Source organism: Thalassophryne amazonica, chromosome 11, assembly GCF_902500255.1.
Source record: "Thalassophryne amazonica chromosome 11, fThaAma1.1, whole genome shotgun sequence".
Taxonomy (NCBI): domain Eukaryota; kingdom Metazoa; phylum Chordata; class Actinopteri; order Batrachoidiformes; family Batrachoididae; genus Thalassophryne; species Thalassophryne amazonica.
In genome coordinates this window covers 30,060,081-30,074,967 of record NC_047113.1, presented here as the reverse complement: position 1 = coordinate 30,074,967, position 14,887 = coordinate 30,060,081, and the positions used below count along the sequence as shown (strand labels likewise).

Sequence of the window (14,887 nt, the reverse complement as noted above, 5' to 3'; positions counted from 1 at the left end):
GGATTTCTGCTCTCTCACTTGAAACATATGTCACTATGGAGGAGAGGAACTGGGTTGGTACTACCTCTGCTGTGATTGGTGGTTTCTGGGGAGTGAGACAGGGACGTCTGCTGAAATGAAGAGGAGAACAGCATCTAGAAGACAACAGCCCAGATTGTAGAAGAAGAAGAAGAGGTTCTTACTTAACGTGGGTAGCCAGCAGAAGCTTTGACCTTATTTCCAGATGGGCCCATGGCACATGTTTCTCACTCCTCCCCAGCACGCCTGTTGAAAGTGCCAGTTGGGAGCTTGGCTGTCATTGGGAAACGAATCACGGTCTGATTGATTCCCCCCCCCCGCCGATCAGTTCGCCTGCCTTTGCTCCGCATGCGCCAGCAGCATTTAACCAATGTTCGCCTTGTTTCTGCACTCCAGTCATCATCTGTCTCAGCAACAGTTCTGTGAAGCTTTCATACAATCATTTCCACATAAGTTCAGCATTATTTAATATTAAATTAGAGAAAGTCCTAAAAATCACCTGAGACTAATGAAACTCGGTACGTCTGTGTCTGACACATCTAAACCAATCAAAGGGAATAATGTAAGTAATGTAAGTAAAACCTCTTAAATCACATGCAAACCATTACAGCACCATCTCCCTGAAGTAGACAACAGTGTCTGGGCAGAGGTTCCTTCAGGTAAGTAACCTCTGACAATGTTGTTGTCTTCTTCGTTTCAGCAGACTTCCATGTCTGAGAGGAGGGCTGTCAATTAAATTTTGCTCCTCAGAAATAACCAAGCACAGCAGAGCCAGAGGGTGGGGGCGCACTGGTCACATATTTCTCTTCGCTTGCCACACTTTTTTCCTCGCTCAAGGAACAGTTTCCTCTGTGTGATCATTTACATGGTCACAGTTCATATCTACACATGTGAAATCATATAATATGCCTGAATGCATGTTTTATTGCATCAATGCTGTTGGCACTAATCTCACATACAACAGCGTTTTTTGTCACTTTTAATGAGTAATTATTTTTTAGCATTTAGACTGTGGTTTGTCCTCAATAATTCATGCATTATATTCTTTTTAAACAGCTGGAGTAACTGCAGTCATTTCAATTAATATAGGTTTTTAGCCATGCTAATGCTTCCCAGAAGCATTTAATGAAAAAAAAAAAGTCTGAAGGACCTAAATGACATGGTGAGATGCTGAAGAGCTTGTTCATGTCCAGGACATATATACGAGGGCTGTCCATAAAGTATAGGTCCTTTTTATTTTTTCAAAAACTATATGGATTTCATTCATATGTTTTTACATCAGACATGCTTGAACCCTTGTGCGCATGCGTGAGTTTTTCCACGCCTGTCGGTGACGTCATTTGCCTGTGAGCACTCCTTGTGGGAGGAGTTGTCCAGCCCCGTCGGAATTCCTTTGTCTGAGAAGTTGCTGAGAGACTGGCGCTTTGTTTGATCAAAATTTTTTCTAAACCTGTGAGACACATCGAAGTGGACACGGTTCGAAAAATTAAGCTGGTTTTCGGTGAAAATTTTAACGGCTGATGACAGATTTTGAGGTGATACTGTCGCTTTAAGGACTTCCCACGGAGCGAGACGTCGTGCAGCACTCCCAGGCGCCGTCGTCAGCCTGTTTCAAGCTGAATACCTCCACATTTCAGGCTCTATTGATCCAGGACGTCGTGAGAGAACAGAGAAGCTTCAGAAGAAGTCGGTTTCAGCATTTTATCCAGATATTCCACTGTTAAAGGAGATTTTTTTAATGAAGGACGTGCAGACGGGTCCGCGCGTCGGGACGCAGCCGGCGCGGTGCGGCGGCACAGGAAAAACACCTCCGTGTTGATAACCATTTGTAAAATCCAGGCAGCTTTTGATGGCTTTCAGTGGAGTGAGTATATGAGAAATTGTTTAACAGCTGGACATGTTCCAACTTGTCCTTAAGGCTTCCAACGGAGGTGTTTTTCCTGTGGCGGAGCGTCGCGGCAGCTGTGAGCCGACGCTGCAATCCGCCCGCACATCTTTCATTAAAACAATCTCCTTTAACAGTGGAATATCCGGATAAAATGCTGAAACCGACTTCTTCTGAAACTTCTCTGTTCTCTCACGACGTCCTGGATCAATAGAGCCTGAAATGTGGTGGTTTTCAGCTTGAAACAGGCTGACGACGGCGCCTGGGAGTGCTGCACAACGTCTCGCTCCGTGGGAAGTCCTTAAAGCGACAGTATCACCTCAAAATCTCTCATCAGCCGTTAAAATTTTCACCGAAAACCAGCTTAATTTTTCGAACCGTGTCCACTTCGATGTGTCTCACAGGTTTAGAAAAAATTTTGATCAAACAAAGCGCCAGTCTCTCAGCAACTTCTCAGACAAAGGAATTCCGACGGGGCTGGACGACTCCTCCCACAAGGAGTGCTCACAGGCGAATGACGTCACCGACAGGCGTGGAAAAACTCACGCATGCGCACGAGGGTTCAAGCATGTCTGACGTAAAAACATATGAATGAAATCCATATAGTTTTTGAAAAAAATAAAAAGGACCTATACTTTATGGACAGCCCTCGTGTGTATATATATATATATATATATATATATATGTATATATATATGTATATATATATATGTATATATATATATATATATATATGTATATATATATATGTATATATATATATGTATATATATATATATATATATGTATATATATATATATATATGTATATATGTATATATATATATATGTATATATATATATATATATATATGTATATATATATATATGTATATATATATATATGTATATATATGTATATATATATATGTATATATATATATATATAATGTTTTAAAGAACCGCACATTCTTCAAGCATTTTTGTTATTGTTGTATAGGTTAGTCCTGGATGAAGGTCATAGTGATCCTGTATATCCAGACCTGAATATGCTTGGTTAGTTTTGACATTGAGGTTCATTGCAGCCTCAGTATTGTATCTTATGTCCAGATTAGCCCAGTGATGATGATGCCATCTCTCAAGTGTAGGGATTCTTGGAGCTGAGATGATCTTCTCTGGTACACTGTTCCAAACTTGGCAATTCTCTGGATGAAACTGTGCAGGTTTAGGTTGGATTGGCAGTGGTGTTTGCTAAGATTAAGCCTGCTCCCACAGGTCTTCCTGGAGTTGTCAAGCCATAGATGTAGCATCACTTCCTCATCATACACACCAGATATTATCTTGATTGTCTCAGTTGTGACCCTATGAAGGTGCCCGTGCCTGAGTGTTGGTAGATTCATTTCCTCAGTCTATCCTGGTAGCTCATATTTTTCAGGGAGGGAATCAGCTTTAGCACACTTCTTAGAGGCAGGCTCCAAGCTAAAATGCCATCAAGGTGTGGATGGACTATTGCTTCTCTTTTGAAGGTGGTCTCCTTCAGGTGTACGGAGCTGGTCACTTGGTGGTTGGTTACCTGTCTGTATATCTTGCTATTATCTATGAAGATGAAGACCTCTAACATCACATTCTCTGGCAAATTTTTAATGTAAATAATGGAAAATATCAGTGCTGACACACTTCCCTGTGGGATGCCGCTGTGAACATCAATACAGCTTGAATAAGAAGTTCCTGAATGTAAATGTTTTATTCTTTCCCTAAACTCTGAGTAATCTTTGATCAGTTCATTTATGTTGGTCTATTTATTTGTGCAGATATCAACAGGGATGATGTACATTGCTTGCAAATATTGTTCAAATGTGTAAATTAAATGCAAAATCACGTTTTGTATTTGACAAAAGAAGCAAAAATACACTGAAAAACAAGTCTGTTGGATTTATATGATTGTAATATATACACGCCTGTTACACATGAACAAAATGTGTCTAAATAACATAATTTTCTTATGTTTCTAACTGGAAAAAAATAAGCAAAATGATTTGGGCATATTCTGATATGTGCAACCGATATGTGTATTAAACTCATGTTTCCATCATTTTCAGTGTATTGTATTTTGTGTTTAAATTTTTTTTGGTGTTCAGATTAGTTGTAAATATTTTAATTAAAAAGTGAATGTGCATTTTTGCACCATTAGCACGTTATTTGAAATGACAATAAACAATGATATCAGTGATATTTGTAATTCTATAAAGTTCATAATATTTGATTAATTAACTGTAAGATGCAGAGTGTCTTGCTGAGAAATCTGTTGTTCTAAAACATTTTCTATTTTAGGATTTTGGAATGCAGCTTTTTAATTAATGAACCAGTGAAGTTCCGTTGGTTTGTTTGTTTTTTCTTTCTTTCTTTGTTTTACAACACCACTTTTAGCATTTTTTTTTCTGATGTATTTAATTTTTCTTTCTTTCTGACGAAGTTTTTATCAGTCGACTGGTGATGTATACAATCTAAAAATTATTTATTTATTCATTCATTCATTGAAGACAACGCTCTGTGCGTTAGTCATATTTAACCAGTTGGTGATGAATACAGTATTGTTTAAGTTGTGTATTTATTGAAGAGAAATTGCTTTTCTTATATTTAGTCGGGTCTTGATGTACATAATATTTTAAAAATGTATTTATTTATTTATTTATTTATTTATTAGAGGCAAATGTTAGTTGTACTTTTCTCATAAAAAATACAATATTTCATTTGGATTCATTTTGTGCTGCTTTTGACTGGACTTTCAATTTGTTGGCTGTATTTTGCGCCATCTCTGGCGGTCAAAGGCCTTTTTAAAATGCTTTTTTTTTTCCGCCCTCCTTCATCCAACCGGTTGGAAAACCACTTTGGAAATTATGCCCCCTAGCGGGTATAAATAGTATTGTATCGTACCAGCGTCCTTTCATTACAAGGCGCTCCAGGGCTCCCAGACCAGTTTGATCACGTGACTGCATAAAAAAAAACTTTAACATGTAGTTTTGGTTCATGCCTGAAACGATGAGCGTCAGCATCATTCTCCCACTTTTCTTCCACGCTTCTTTAAAGTTTTAAGACGCCTGTCAGTGGAAGTGGTTTGACAGGAAACTTTCCTGTGTGTGTGTGTGTGTGTGTGTGTGTGTGTGTGTGTGTGTGTGTGTGTGTGTGTGTGTGTGTGTGTGTGTGTGTGTGTGTGTATGTGTGTGTGTGTGTGTGTGTGTGTGTGTGTGTGTGTGTGTGTGGGTTGGTTCAGCCCCCTCTCCCAGTGAGGGGGAGGCCTCTGCGTCCTTTCTCCGCCCATGAAGGGAGTGAAGCAGAGGAGTCTGAGCGGAGAGTTTCTGCGGAGCCACAAAATGCTTTGATTGCTTTTTAATTTCCTTTGAAAACGCGGTCACAATGATCACATCAGAACTGCCGATCGCCCTGTTTTTAAGCGGAAGTGTCTACCGGCCTGCCTGGAAGCACTTTTTTAGCGTGACTATGGACACATTACGGTGAAAAGCGGTAAAAACTTTTCCCTTCCCTGATCCTCGGAGCGCGGCACAATGGAGCCCGCACAGAGGACGCGCTCCGGAGGAGGGAGGCTGCTGCTGCTGCTTTGCTTTTCTCTGGCCTGCCTCTGTCGCGCGTCCGCTCATCTCACATATTCCGTGTCCGAGGAGCTCATCCCGGGATCTGTCGTTGGGAACATCGCCAAAGATTTGGGTCTGAGCGCACAGCGGATCGTGCAGGGAAAGCTGCGCGTGGTGTCAGATTCCCCCACTCAGTACTTCGAGGTGAAAGATGCAACCGGCGATCTGGTCATCAGACAACAAATCGACAGAGAGCTCATGTGTGAGTTAAGCACAGCGTGCACGCTACACCTTCAGATCATTCTGGACAATCCGATAGAGATCCACCGCGTGGCCGTGGACATTTTGGACGTGAACGACAACGCGCCGCAGTTTTCAACCAGCAACATTTCTCTGGAGATATCAGAGGCGTCCGCGCCGGGGACGAGGTTCCGTTTGGAGAGCGCGCACGATCCAGACGTGGGTGCCAACTCTTTACGCACGTACCACCTGTCGCCGAATGACTGCTTTGTTTTGAAAGTGGAGACGAAAAGTGACGGCAGTAAGTTTCCAGAGCTGGTGGTGGACAAAGCTTTGGACCGGGAGAAGCAGGCTTCGTTTCGGCTGCAGCTCACGGCTGTGGATGGGGGTCAGCCGGAGAAATCCGGCTCTACGCTTCTGCTCATTAAAATTCTGGACGTGAACGACAACGCCCCTGTCTTTGATGAGCCGGTGAAGAAGGTCAGCCTGCTGGAAAATGTTGCACGGGGCACTTTAGTAACCAAACTGAACGCCAGTGACGCAGACTCTGGTCAGAATGGCAAAGTATCCTTCCTTTTTAGTAAATACACACCCGAACGGGTTCTTAAACTTTTCAGCGTGGATTCTGAGAATGGAGAGATCCGCGTGAACGGTGGCGTGGATTATGAATCGGCCAGTTCGTACCACATCACAGTGCAGGCCAGAGACGGAGGCTCTCCCGCTATGGAGGGCTCTTGTAACGTCATAATTGACGTCATTGATGTGAATGACAACGCACCAGAGGTGACCCTTACGTCACTGATCAGTCCTATCAACGAGGACTCGCCACCAGAGACTGTGATCGCACTTCTAAGCGCACTGGATGTGGATTCTGGTAAAAACGGGGAGGTAACGTTGACCGTCCCACCGGGATTACCGTTTAGACTTAAGTCTGTTTTTCAGAGGCATTACAGCCTCATCACTACAGGTGCCCTGGACCGCGAGAGCGTCCCAGAGTACACAGTGGTCATCAGGGCCACTGATGCTGGTTCCCCTCCCTTATCATCACAAACTACTTTAGTGCTGAAGCTGTCTGATGTAAATGACAATGCCCCCGTCTTCTCCCAGCCATCATACTCCGTGGACATTCCCGAGAACAACGTCCCCAGTACCCCCATTGCTGTAGTTTCAGCCACAGACCCAGATCTGGGTGACAATGCTCGCGTATCCTACTCCATCCTTCCCAGTATGGTCCAAGGATCACCAATCTCTTCTTATGTCTACATTAGCCCAGAGAGTGGTCACATCTACACCATGCGCTCTCTGGATCACGAACAGCTTAACGTCTTCCGTATCGAGGTGCAGGCTCAGGATGCCGGGGAGCCCTCGCAGACAGCTGTTGTCACTGTGCATGTGTTTGTGGTGGACATGAATGACAATGCACCAGTGATTGTACACCCCTCACATTCAAAAGACACAGGACTACAGCTGTCTGTCCCCCAGACTGCCAGCCAGGGGTACCTCATAAATAAACTTGTTGGGGTGGATGCAGACAGTGGGCACAATGCGTGGTTGTTTTACTCCATCGCCCCTGGACCAAATGCTGGCTTGTTTCGTGTCGGTCCTCACACTGGAGAGCTTCAGACAGCTCGTAAGTGGGCCGAGGAGGAAAAAGGTTCCACTTATGACATTGTGGTCATCATTCAAGACAACGGCGACCCGCCAAGGTCTACCAGTGTGGCTGTTGCCATAACGGTGTTAGAGGAGAGAACAGACAATGATGTGACAGCCAACCATCGTCACACGCCTTTCTCCCGCCATACCGGGATGTCAGATATCACCCTGTACCTCATAATCTCTTTAGCTTGCGTGTCGGCGGTGTCTTTCATCACCTTTGTTGTCGTCCTGGTACGCTGCCTAAGACACCGTGGCTCGGGCCTGGATGGATCTGACTGTTGCTGCTACAGTCGCCACAGGTCCAGCCGCTACCACCAGAGGCCCAGCAAAGACCTGCACCTGCAGCTCAATACTGACGGGCCCATACGCTACATGGAAGTAGTGGGAGGCCCCCAGGAACCACACACACGCACCTACAGGCCGTGCTACTCCACGCTGTCCAGCCGTAGTGACTTTGTGTTTTTGAAGTCACCCATGCTGAGTCACAGCGACACACTCAACATGACACTCAGCAGGAAGCACCTTATGAACTCAGCTGGCGAGGTGAGGGCTTAACAAGGAGGGGAAGCACAGCCTTGGCTGTGTAAATCTAAGGGTTTAGTATGTGGGCTTGAGAGCTTCCTTTTAAAGTGTTGCATTACTTTTTTATATGCATTGTTGATATTTTAATGTTGCATTTGTACTACGAATATTTGAATAAGTCAATTTTGATGCAAACCTACATATACAGCACTGTGCATAAATTTCAGGCTTGAGTTATACAAATCTTTCATAAAGCAAAGATTCTGAAAAAGTAATGAAAAGTAATGAAAATCTTCCAAACATCTAAAATATGCAACAGAGTGCTCAGTATTGTCCTTTACCTTTAAAGGTGTCACATTGAGCAAAGTCTTTATAATGAAAATTCAGTAAGGTATGTCTTCTATAATACATTCCAATTCTAAGGTAGAACTCTACTAGTGTATACTAAAGTATATCTAAATATCTAAAAAAAGAAGAGTAGAAGTACAGCCACTTAGGTGTCTGGTCTTGAGAACCAGTGATGGTAGGTTGAAAAGCTTTTTTATCCCATGGGAACTCTCCCTACCCACCTAAGTGGCTCAAGAAAATGGACACCATGTATATAATTTACATTTACACAATCAGGGTAGTAAACAGCATATACAAGAAATATAGTTACTACATAATATTATAGAAGTTAGCTTCTAAAACCTAAATATTCATACAGGAGAAGATTGTAGTATACGTTTACCTAGTCTGTAGACTTCTTGTAAAATTAAATTATAGCTAGTAGGCTAAGCTGTAAATATGGTATTGTTATTATAGAAACAGAAGCAATGATGTAGTATGTTTTAGGTATCTGTCTAAAGTTCACCCTGCTAGCTTACTATAGGGACACAAAATCCATACTCTACATGCTTTCTAATGGAAACCCCAAACTTAGATGCTATCTGTTGGTATCTATTAAAGAATCCATAAACTGAAGAATAATGTACATTATTGTTACATATTGCTGGGCTTTCATTTTTATGTGTGCACACGTGGAAATACTGCTGACAGAAACAAGATTTCATTTAAAATGACGAGTGGACATAAATGTCCAACATCCATGCACAGTTCCCTGTTCTGTAAGGTGGATACATTTCACCAGTCAATCCTTTGCCAGTGGTTGCAGTTTCAAATTTGAGGAAGCTCTATCATTGAATATATTTAGCATACTGTTCCTCGTTCAAACAGTCTGTGTAGTTTTTAAAAAGTGAATTAGTTAAATTCAAATACAATCTTTGATAAGTCTCATTTTTATTGGTGGCCCTTTGTTGTTTTACTGCAGTTGGCATCCATCTTATTGGTGTATTAGTTAGTTATTTAGTTAATTGTCCCCAAAGGGAAATTCTGTTCCGCAGCACATCCAAATGGTACACCTAACAAAACATCATATGATAAGCAGCACCCTAAGGCATCCAAAGCATCAATGATATTTCATGACAATAATAAGTGTATTTTCTTCTCAGCACCAGCTGAATTATTAGTTGGAAAAGCGCACCCTGGTTCGTTTTAGGGCCCTGTACCTGCCGCAAAGGTAATAATTGAGTGGGTGTGTGATTTCCTGTTCTGTTTGCAATGCATGCGATGGCTTTACAGTTTAACTTGGTAACTGTAAGGCTAGACCTTATTGATATGAAGCACCTTGGGTGACCTATGTTGTGATTTGTTGCTTTATAGATGAATTGAATTGAACTCTGAGATATTGGGAGTGGGGATACCTATTATCTGTTCAGTTGTTTGATTTGTCTGAGTTAAATGTGTTAATTTTGTTCTTTTACTGATGGAGCCGCCCCTGAAAATGACCCAGTTGAACACCTGTGACATATGTAATGTTATAGATATCTGGAATCCTGTTTGCGGTGTGTGACATGCATACCCTGTAAACAGAAAGTGAGACTTGCTTCTTTTTTTAATAGGTTGCATCACATCAGTATCTGCAGCCTATGTTTGGGCTATAAACTGTAGATTCAGTTTTTTAGATGTTTTATGACCTATAGTGGCTTCATAAACAATCTTGTGGTTTTACAAGAACCTCATGTTGATCAGTTCATATTGTGTTTGTCTTTACGAAATTATGCATTGTGGGCAAAGGTCTGTTACTTTATTTATTTATTGTAGTACAGTTTTAATCAATTTGGTGATGTTTTCTTTAACATATCAGTTTTTCTTTAATATTTGGAAATTTCAGTTCTTTTTTTTTTGCTGACATGCTAATCGTGAAAAATATAAAAAATCACAGAAACACAGGTATAGTATTCTGTGTATACTTGTATAGTATCGCCTTTTTCATCTGATAATCTAATTGTTTTAGCTGGAGGATTCTTCTGCATGTAAACTCTCTTAGATCTGGCCTCTCTGATACATTTTGGTGAATAAAAAGCATCTTAATAATTAATTTCACCCATAAAAGATAAAAATATAAAGTGAAGTCAACACGTATTTGGAGATAGGTGGAAAAAAATGACAAAGGAGGGGAAAACTACTGAAGGCAGATGGAGAGGAGGATTAGGAGGAGGAGACAAGCGGATGGAAATAGGTCCTGTTGTGCTGCATGGCTCAGAGATGAGGGCGGAACAGGATGACAGAGAGACAGATGGAGGATGAAGGAGAGGAAAAGGGCAATGGAAAGAAAATGGATGAAGAGCTGCAAGGCTGGGGGAGGGAGGGGGTGTCAGAAGCTGCAAAACAGGAATTTGTGGGGTCAGTCCCCTGACCCCCTCCTTCCTGTTGTCCTCTGAACTTTAGGTGATTAGTCCCAGAACTGGGCACCATGTGACCCAGACTGATGATGATGAGTGAGCCACATGGTCCACTTCTTTCCATAATATTCTCTTCATAGTGTGACGAAGCACCACAGTTGAATAATAAAATCACATGCATGAGACCCATGTGACATCTTTAGTGGAAGATCTATGAATGATGTAAAATGGCCATGAAGATTTATTTGTGGGGAATTCAAAAACAAAAAACAGTTTGACATTTTCTCTTCTGTCCATCTGTTTGGCCTTTAGAATTGTTGCACAGATTGTTTAACTTTATGTCTGTTATCAGCTTCTTTTTTTTTATGAGGATGTGCATTGGGCTCTGTCACTCTTTCTCTCTCTGTGCCTGTGTGCTGATTTGGTTTGTCCCTGAGGGGTGCCATCTGTGTCCCAGACATGTGTCCAATGAGGACAACAGAGACAGAGAGAAAGGATGCACATGTTCCTCAGTGACAGTGGGCTTAGAGGAGCAGGCTGCACGATGGCTGTTTAGGAGCTTGTAAGTGAGCTTGTGTGCAAAGCATCAGACATGAGGAGCCCGGCAGCCCGTTGTGTATTTTTACTAGGACCCTGTGGCTTTTGTCCCCACCCCCCAGCATGTCTACAGAGGTGCTGATGTGTCAGTCTGTGTAATATTTGCTACTACTATTTGCTGAACAAAAGGTTATTACATACACAAAGAATTCAGCAAAATTACAACTGCTGAAGGCAGGGTCATTCCATATGAAGTTAACCAGATGCCTCAGGGTCACCATTTTAGAATTTCTTGAATACTTTCGGAGATGCACATTTACTGGTCTCATGGACAAATCCAAAAAATTTTTGGTCAGTGTAGCTCCCCATTTTCAAAATATAGCATTTCAAAATTGTATTTTTTCATGGCTTGAGAAAAGCATTTTCATCCAGTGTTCAACTCCGATCAGTTTACTGTTTTTACTTGTAGAAATGTGAAATTTCACAATTATGGAATCTTTGGCAATTAAATGAGTCAAATGTATTACTTTACTTCAACTACTGTGTCACAGCACACCCCCCCCCCCCCCATGTTTCACCACCACCAAAAAACAACAACCCAACAACTTACAAACAAAAATAGCAGATACTATATTTTAGCAGTTTCTGATCCAAAACTATGATGGAAAAAAAGCTGAAATCTGGTTTTTATAGTGTATTAATATTTCTGTTGATAAAATCCCATTTTCCGTGTTTGTACCTCTGACAGAATTGAAAAAAGAAAAAAACACATTTATGATTGGTTAAAAATTTAAATTTTTGAGATCAGTAATTAACCATTTCAACCAGAAATCATATTTTTTCTTAATTTTACCATTCATTGTTGAAGATTCCCTTTCTCAGTGTAATGTGGAATTGCATCAGGAAGGGCATCCGGAATAAAGCTTGTGCCAGTTCAATATGCAGCTCCACTTTGGATCTGCTGTGACGACCCCAAGCGGAAAATAAGGGAGCAGCCAAAAGGGCTTCGACTTCCACTAAGATTCCAACATGAGCTGACACAAAACTGAGTGTTGGTGATCATCTTAGAGTTGAAGTTTACTTATTTATTTAATATGGCCCAGTTTATTGTATTTATTTATGTATTTATTCAAAAAATAAAAAAATAAATCTGGAGTTCTAAGAGCATTAAAAGCAAAAGGATTGTATGTTTTGAAGTTGTTGGGGTTTTCAACTGAAAGAGTATATACAGTTGGGTAGGATTACTTTGAAATGTAATCCAAAAGTAATCAGATTACAAGTAATCCAAATGTATGTGTATGTACATACATACATGTAATCCACATGTATTCTTTCAAAGTAATCCTACCCAGCCTTTGTTATTTTGACTAATTGAGACTATGTAAAAAAAAGAAAAAATTCAGAAATAAACATACATTCATACAAATAACACATTTATGGTATACAAAACTTGAAATGACTATATCACCTGGACAAATAAGGCTGAAGTTGTGAAATCAAATGAGACCACCTGAAGGCTTCAAGATGATGCAAGTGGCATAGTCAAAATGAATATACAGCCCCAATTCCAATGAAGTTGGGACGTTGTGTAAAATGTAAATAAAAACAGAGAATGCAATGAGTTGCAAATCCTCTTCAACCTACATTCAATTGAATACACCACAAAGACAAGATATTTAATGTTCAAACTGATAAATGTTATTGTTTTTGTGCAAATATTTGCTCATTTTGAAATGGATGCCTGCAACACGTTTCAAAAAAGTTGGGACGGTGGTATGTTTACAACTGTGTTACATCACCTTTCCTTCTAACAACACTCAATAAGTGTTTGGGAACTGAGGACACTAATTGTTGAAGCTTTGTAGGTTAAATTTTTTCCATTCTTGCTTGATGTACGACTTCAGTTGTTCAACAGTCTCTGTTGTCATATTTTGTGCTTCATAAAGCGCCACACATTTTCAATGGGCGACAGGTCTGGACTGTAGGCAGGCCAGTCTAGTACCCGCACTCTTTTACTATGAAGCGACTCTGTTGTAACACGTGCAGAATGTGGCTTGGCATTGTCTTGCTGAAATAAGCAGGGATGTCCCTGAAAAAGACGTTGCTTGGATGGCAGCATGTGTTGCTCCAAAACCTGGATGTACCTTTCAGCATTAATGGTGCCATCACAGATGTGTAAGTTGCCCATGCCATGGGCACTAACACACCCCCATACCATCACAGATGCTGGCTTTTGAACTTTGTGCTGGTAACAATCTGGATGGTCTTTTTCCTCTTTTGTCCAGAGGATACGACGTCCATGATTTCTAAAAACAATTTGAAATGTGGACTCATTAGACCACAGCACACTTTTCCACTTTGCGTCTGTCCATTTCAAATGAGCTCGGGCCCAGAGAAGGCGGCGGCGTTTCTGGGTGTTGTTAATGTATGGCTTTCGCATTGCATGGTTTAATTTGCGCTTGTAGATGTAGCGACGAACTGTGTTAACTGACAATGCTTTTCTTAAGTGTTCCTGAGCCCACGCAGAAAGATCCTTTACACAATGATGTCGGTTTTTAATGCAGTGCCACCTGAGGGATCGAAGGTGACAGGCATTCGATGTTGGTTTTTGACCTTGCCGCTTACGTGTAGAAAGTTCTCCAGATTCTCTGAATCTTCTGATTATATTTTGAACTGTAGATGATGGAATCCCTAAAGTCCTTGCAATTAAATGTTGATAAACATTGTTCTTAAACTGTTGAACTATTTTTTCATGCAGTTGTTCACAAAGTGGTGATCCTCGCCCCATCTTTGCTTGTGAATGGCTCAGCCTTTTGGGGATGCTCCTTTTATACCTAATCATGGCACTCACCTGTTTCCAATTAGGTGTTCTTTGAGTGCTCATCAACTTTCTCAGTCTTTTGTTGTCCCATCCCAACTTTTTTGAAATGTATTGCAGGCATCCATTTTAAAATGAGCAAATATTTGCACAAAAACAACAAAGTCTATTAGTTTGAACATTAAATATCTTGTCTTTGTGGTGTATTTAGTTGAATATAGGTTGAAGAGGATTTTCAGATCATTGTATTCTGTTTTTATTTACATTTAACACAACGTCCCAACTTCATTGGAATTGGGGTTATAATGACATCTTCACATAAAACTCTCAATACAGATTTACCACAGTAATTAATGAAAGTGTTCATGATATCATTTAAGTTATCCTTTGACACTCAAGTTCAAATTTCTACAAGCAAATCCAATGAATTAATGGAAGATCAAAGTTGTGACAAAAGTGAATTTGTCATTTGGGTTTGTCCATGAAGCACTCGTTAAAGAGATGTATGCCTCTATTGTTTTTCAGAAAATTCTGAGCTGGTAACCTGTGACATTTATCAGAAATTGTTTGATTTGATATTGATCAATCCTGAAGTATCAATGTGCATGTGCAGCTAGGAGGTCTGTGGATCCATGGACCAGGGAGCATTCAACATAATCCTGATGTGATGGGTTTGATTCACTGATACATTTGTATCAGTTAGTTTCTCTTCCATATTTCAATGATTCTGCTCTGCATCAAAACTCTGCCAAAACAGGACTTAACATTGGCAACCTGGTTCACACAGATCAGTCAAACTGTCCTAAAGGGCTTTGTCAGTTGAGTTGTGGTTTTGTAAGGCAGAAGAATTTTAAAATCAAATACCAGGCATTGTTTCTTTCTCTTAACTCAGATCTGGCTCAGTGATAGTTAATAACAT

At 40.8% G+C, this 14,887-nt stretch overlaps 1 protein-coding gene across 34 annotated transcripts in view; it reads left to right on the top strand.

Annotated features, from left to right (window-relative positions):
* Positions 1-14,887, top strand: part of LOC117519820 (protocadherin gamma-A11-like) — a 911,360-nt gene that overhangs the window by 873,404 nt on the left and 23,069 nt on the right. For 2 of the 34 annotated variants that reach the window (XM_034181074.1, XM_034181066.1), the window contains exon 1: positions 5,107-7,911. The exons of 31 other annotated variants lie outside the window; for them this stretch is intronic. In XM_034181074.1, coding sequence (XP_034036965.1) covers positions 5,446-7,911 — 2,466 coding nt within the window. In that variant the 5' untranslated portion in view covers positions 5,107-5,445. Of the gene's footprint in view, positions 1-5,106; positions 7,912-14,887 lie in introns of those variants that run through there. One more of the 34 variants, XM_034181075.1, reaches the window with a different exon arrangement.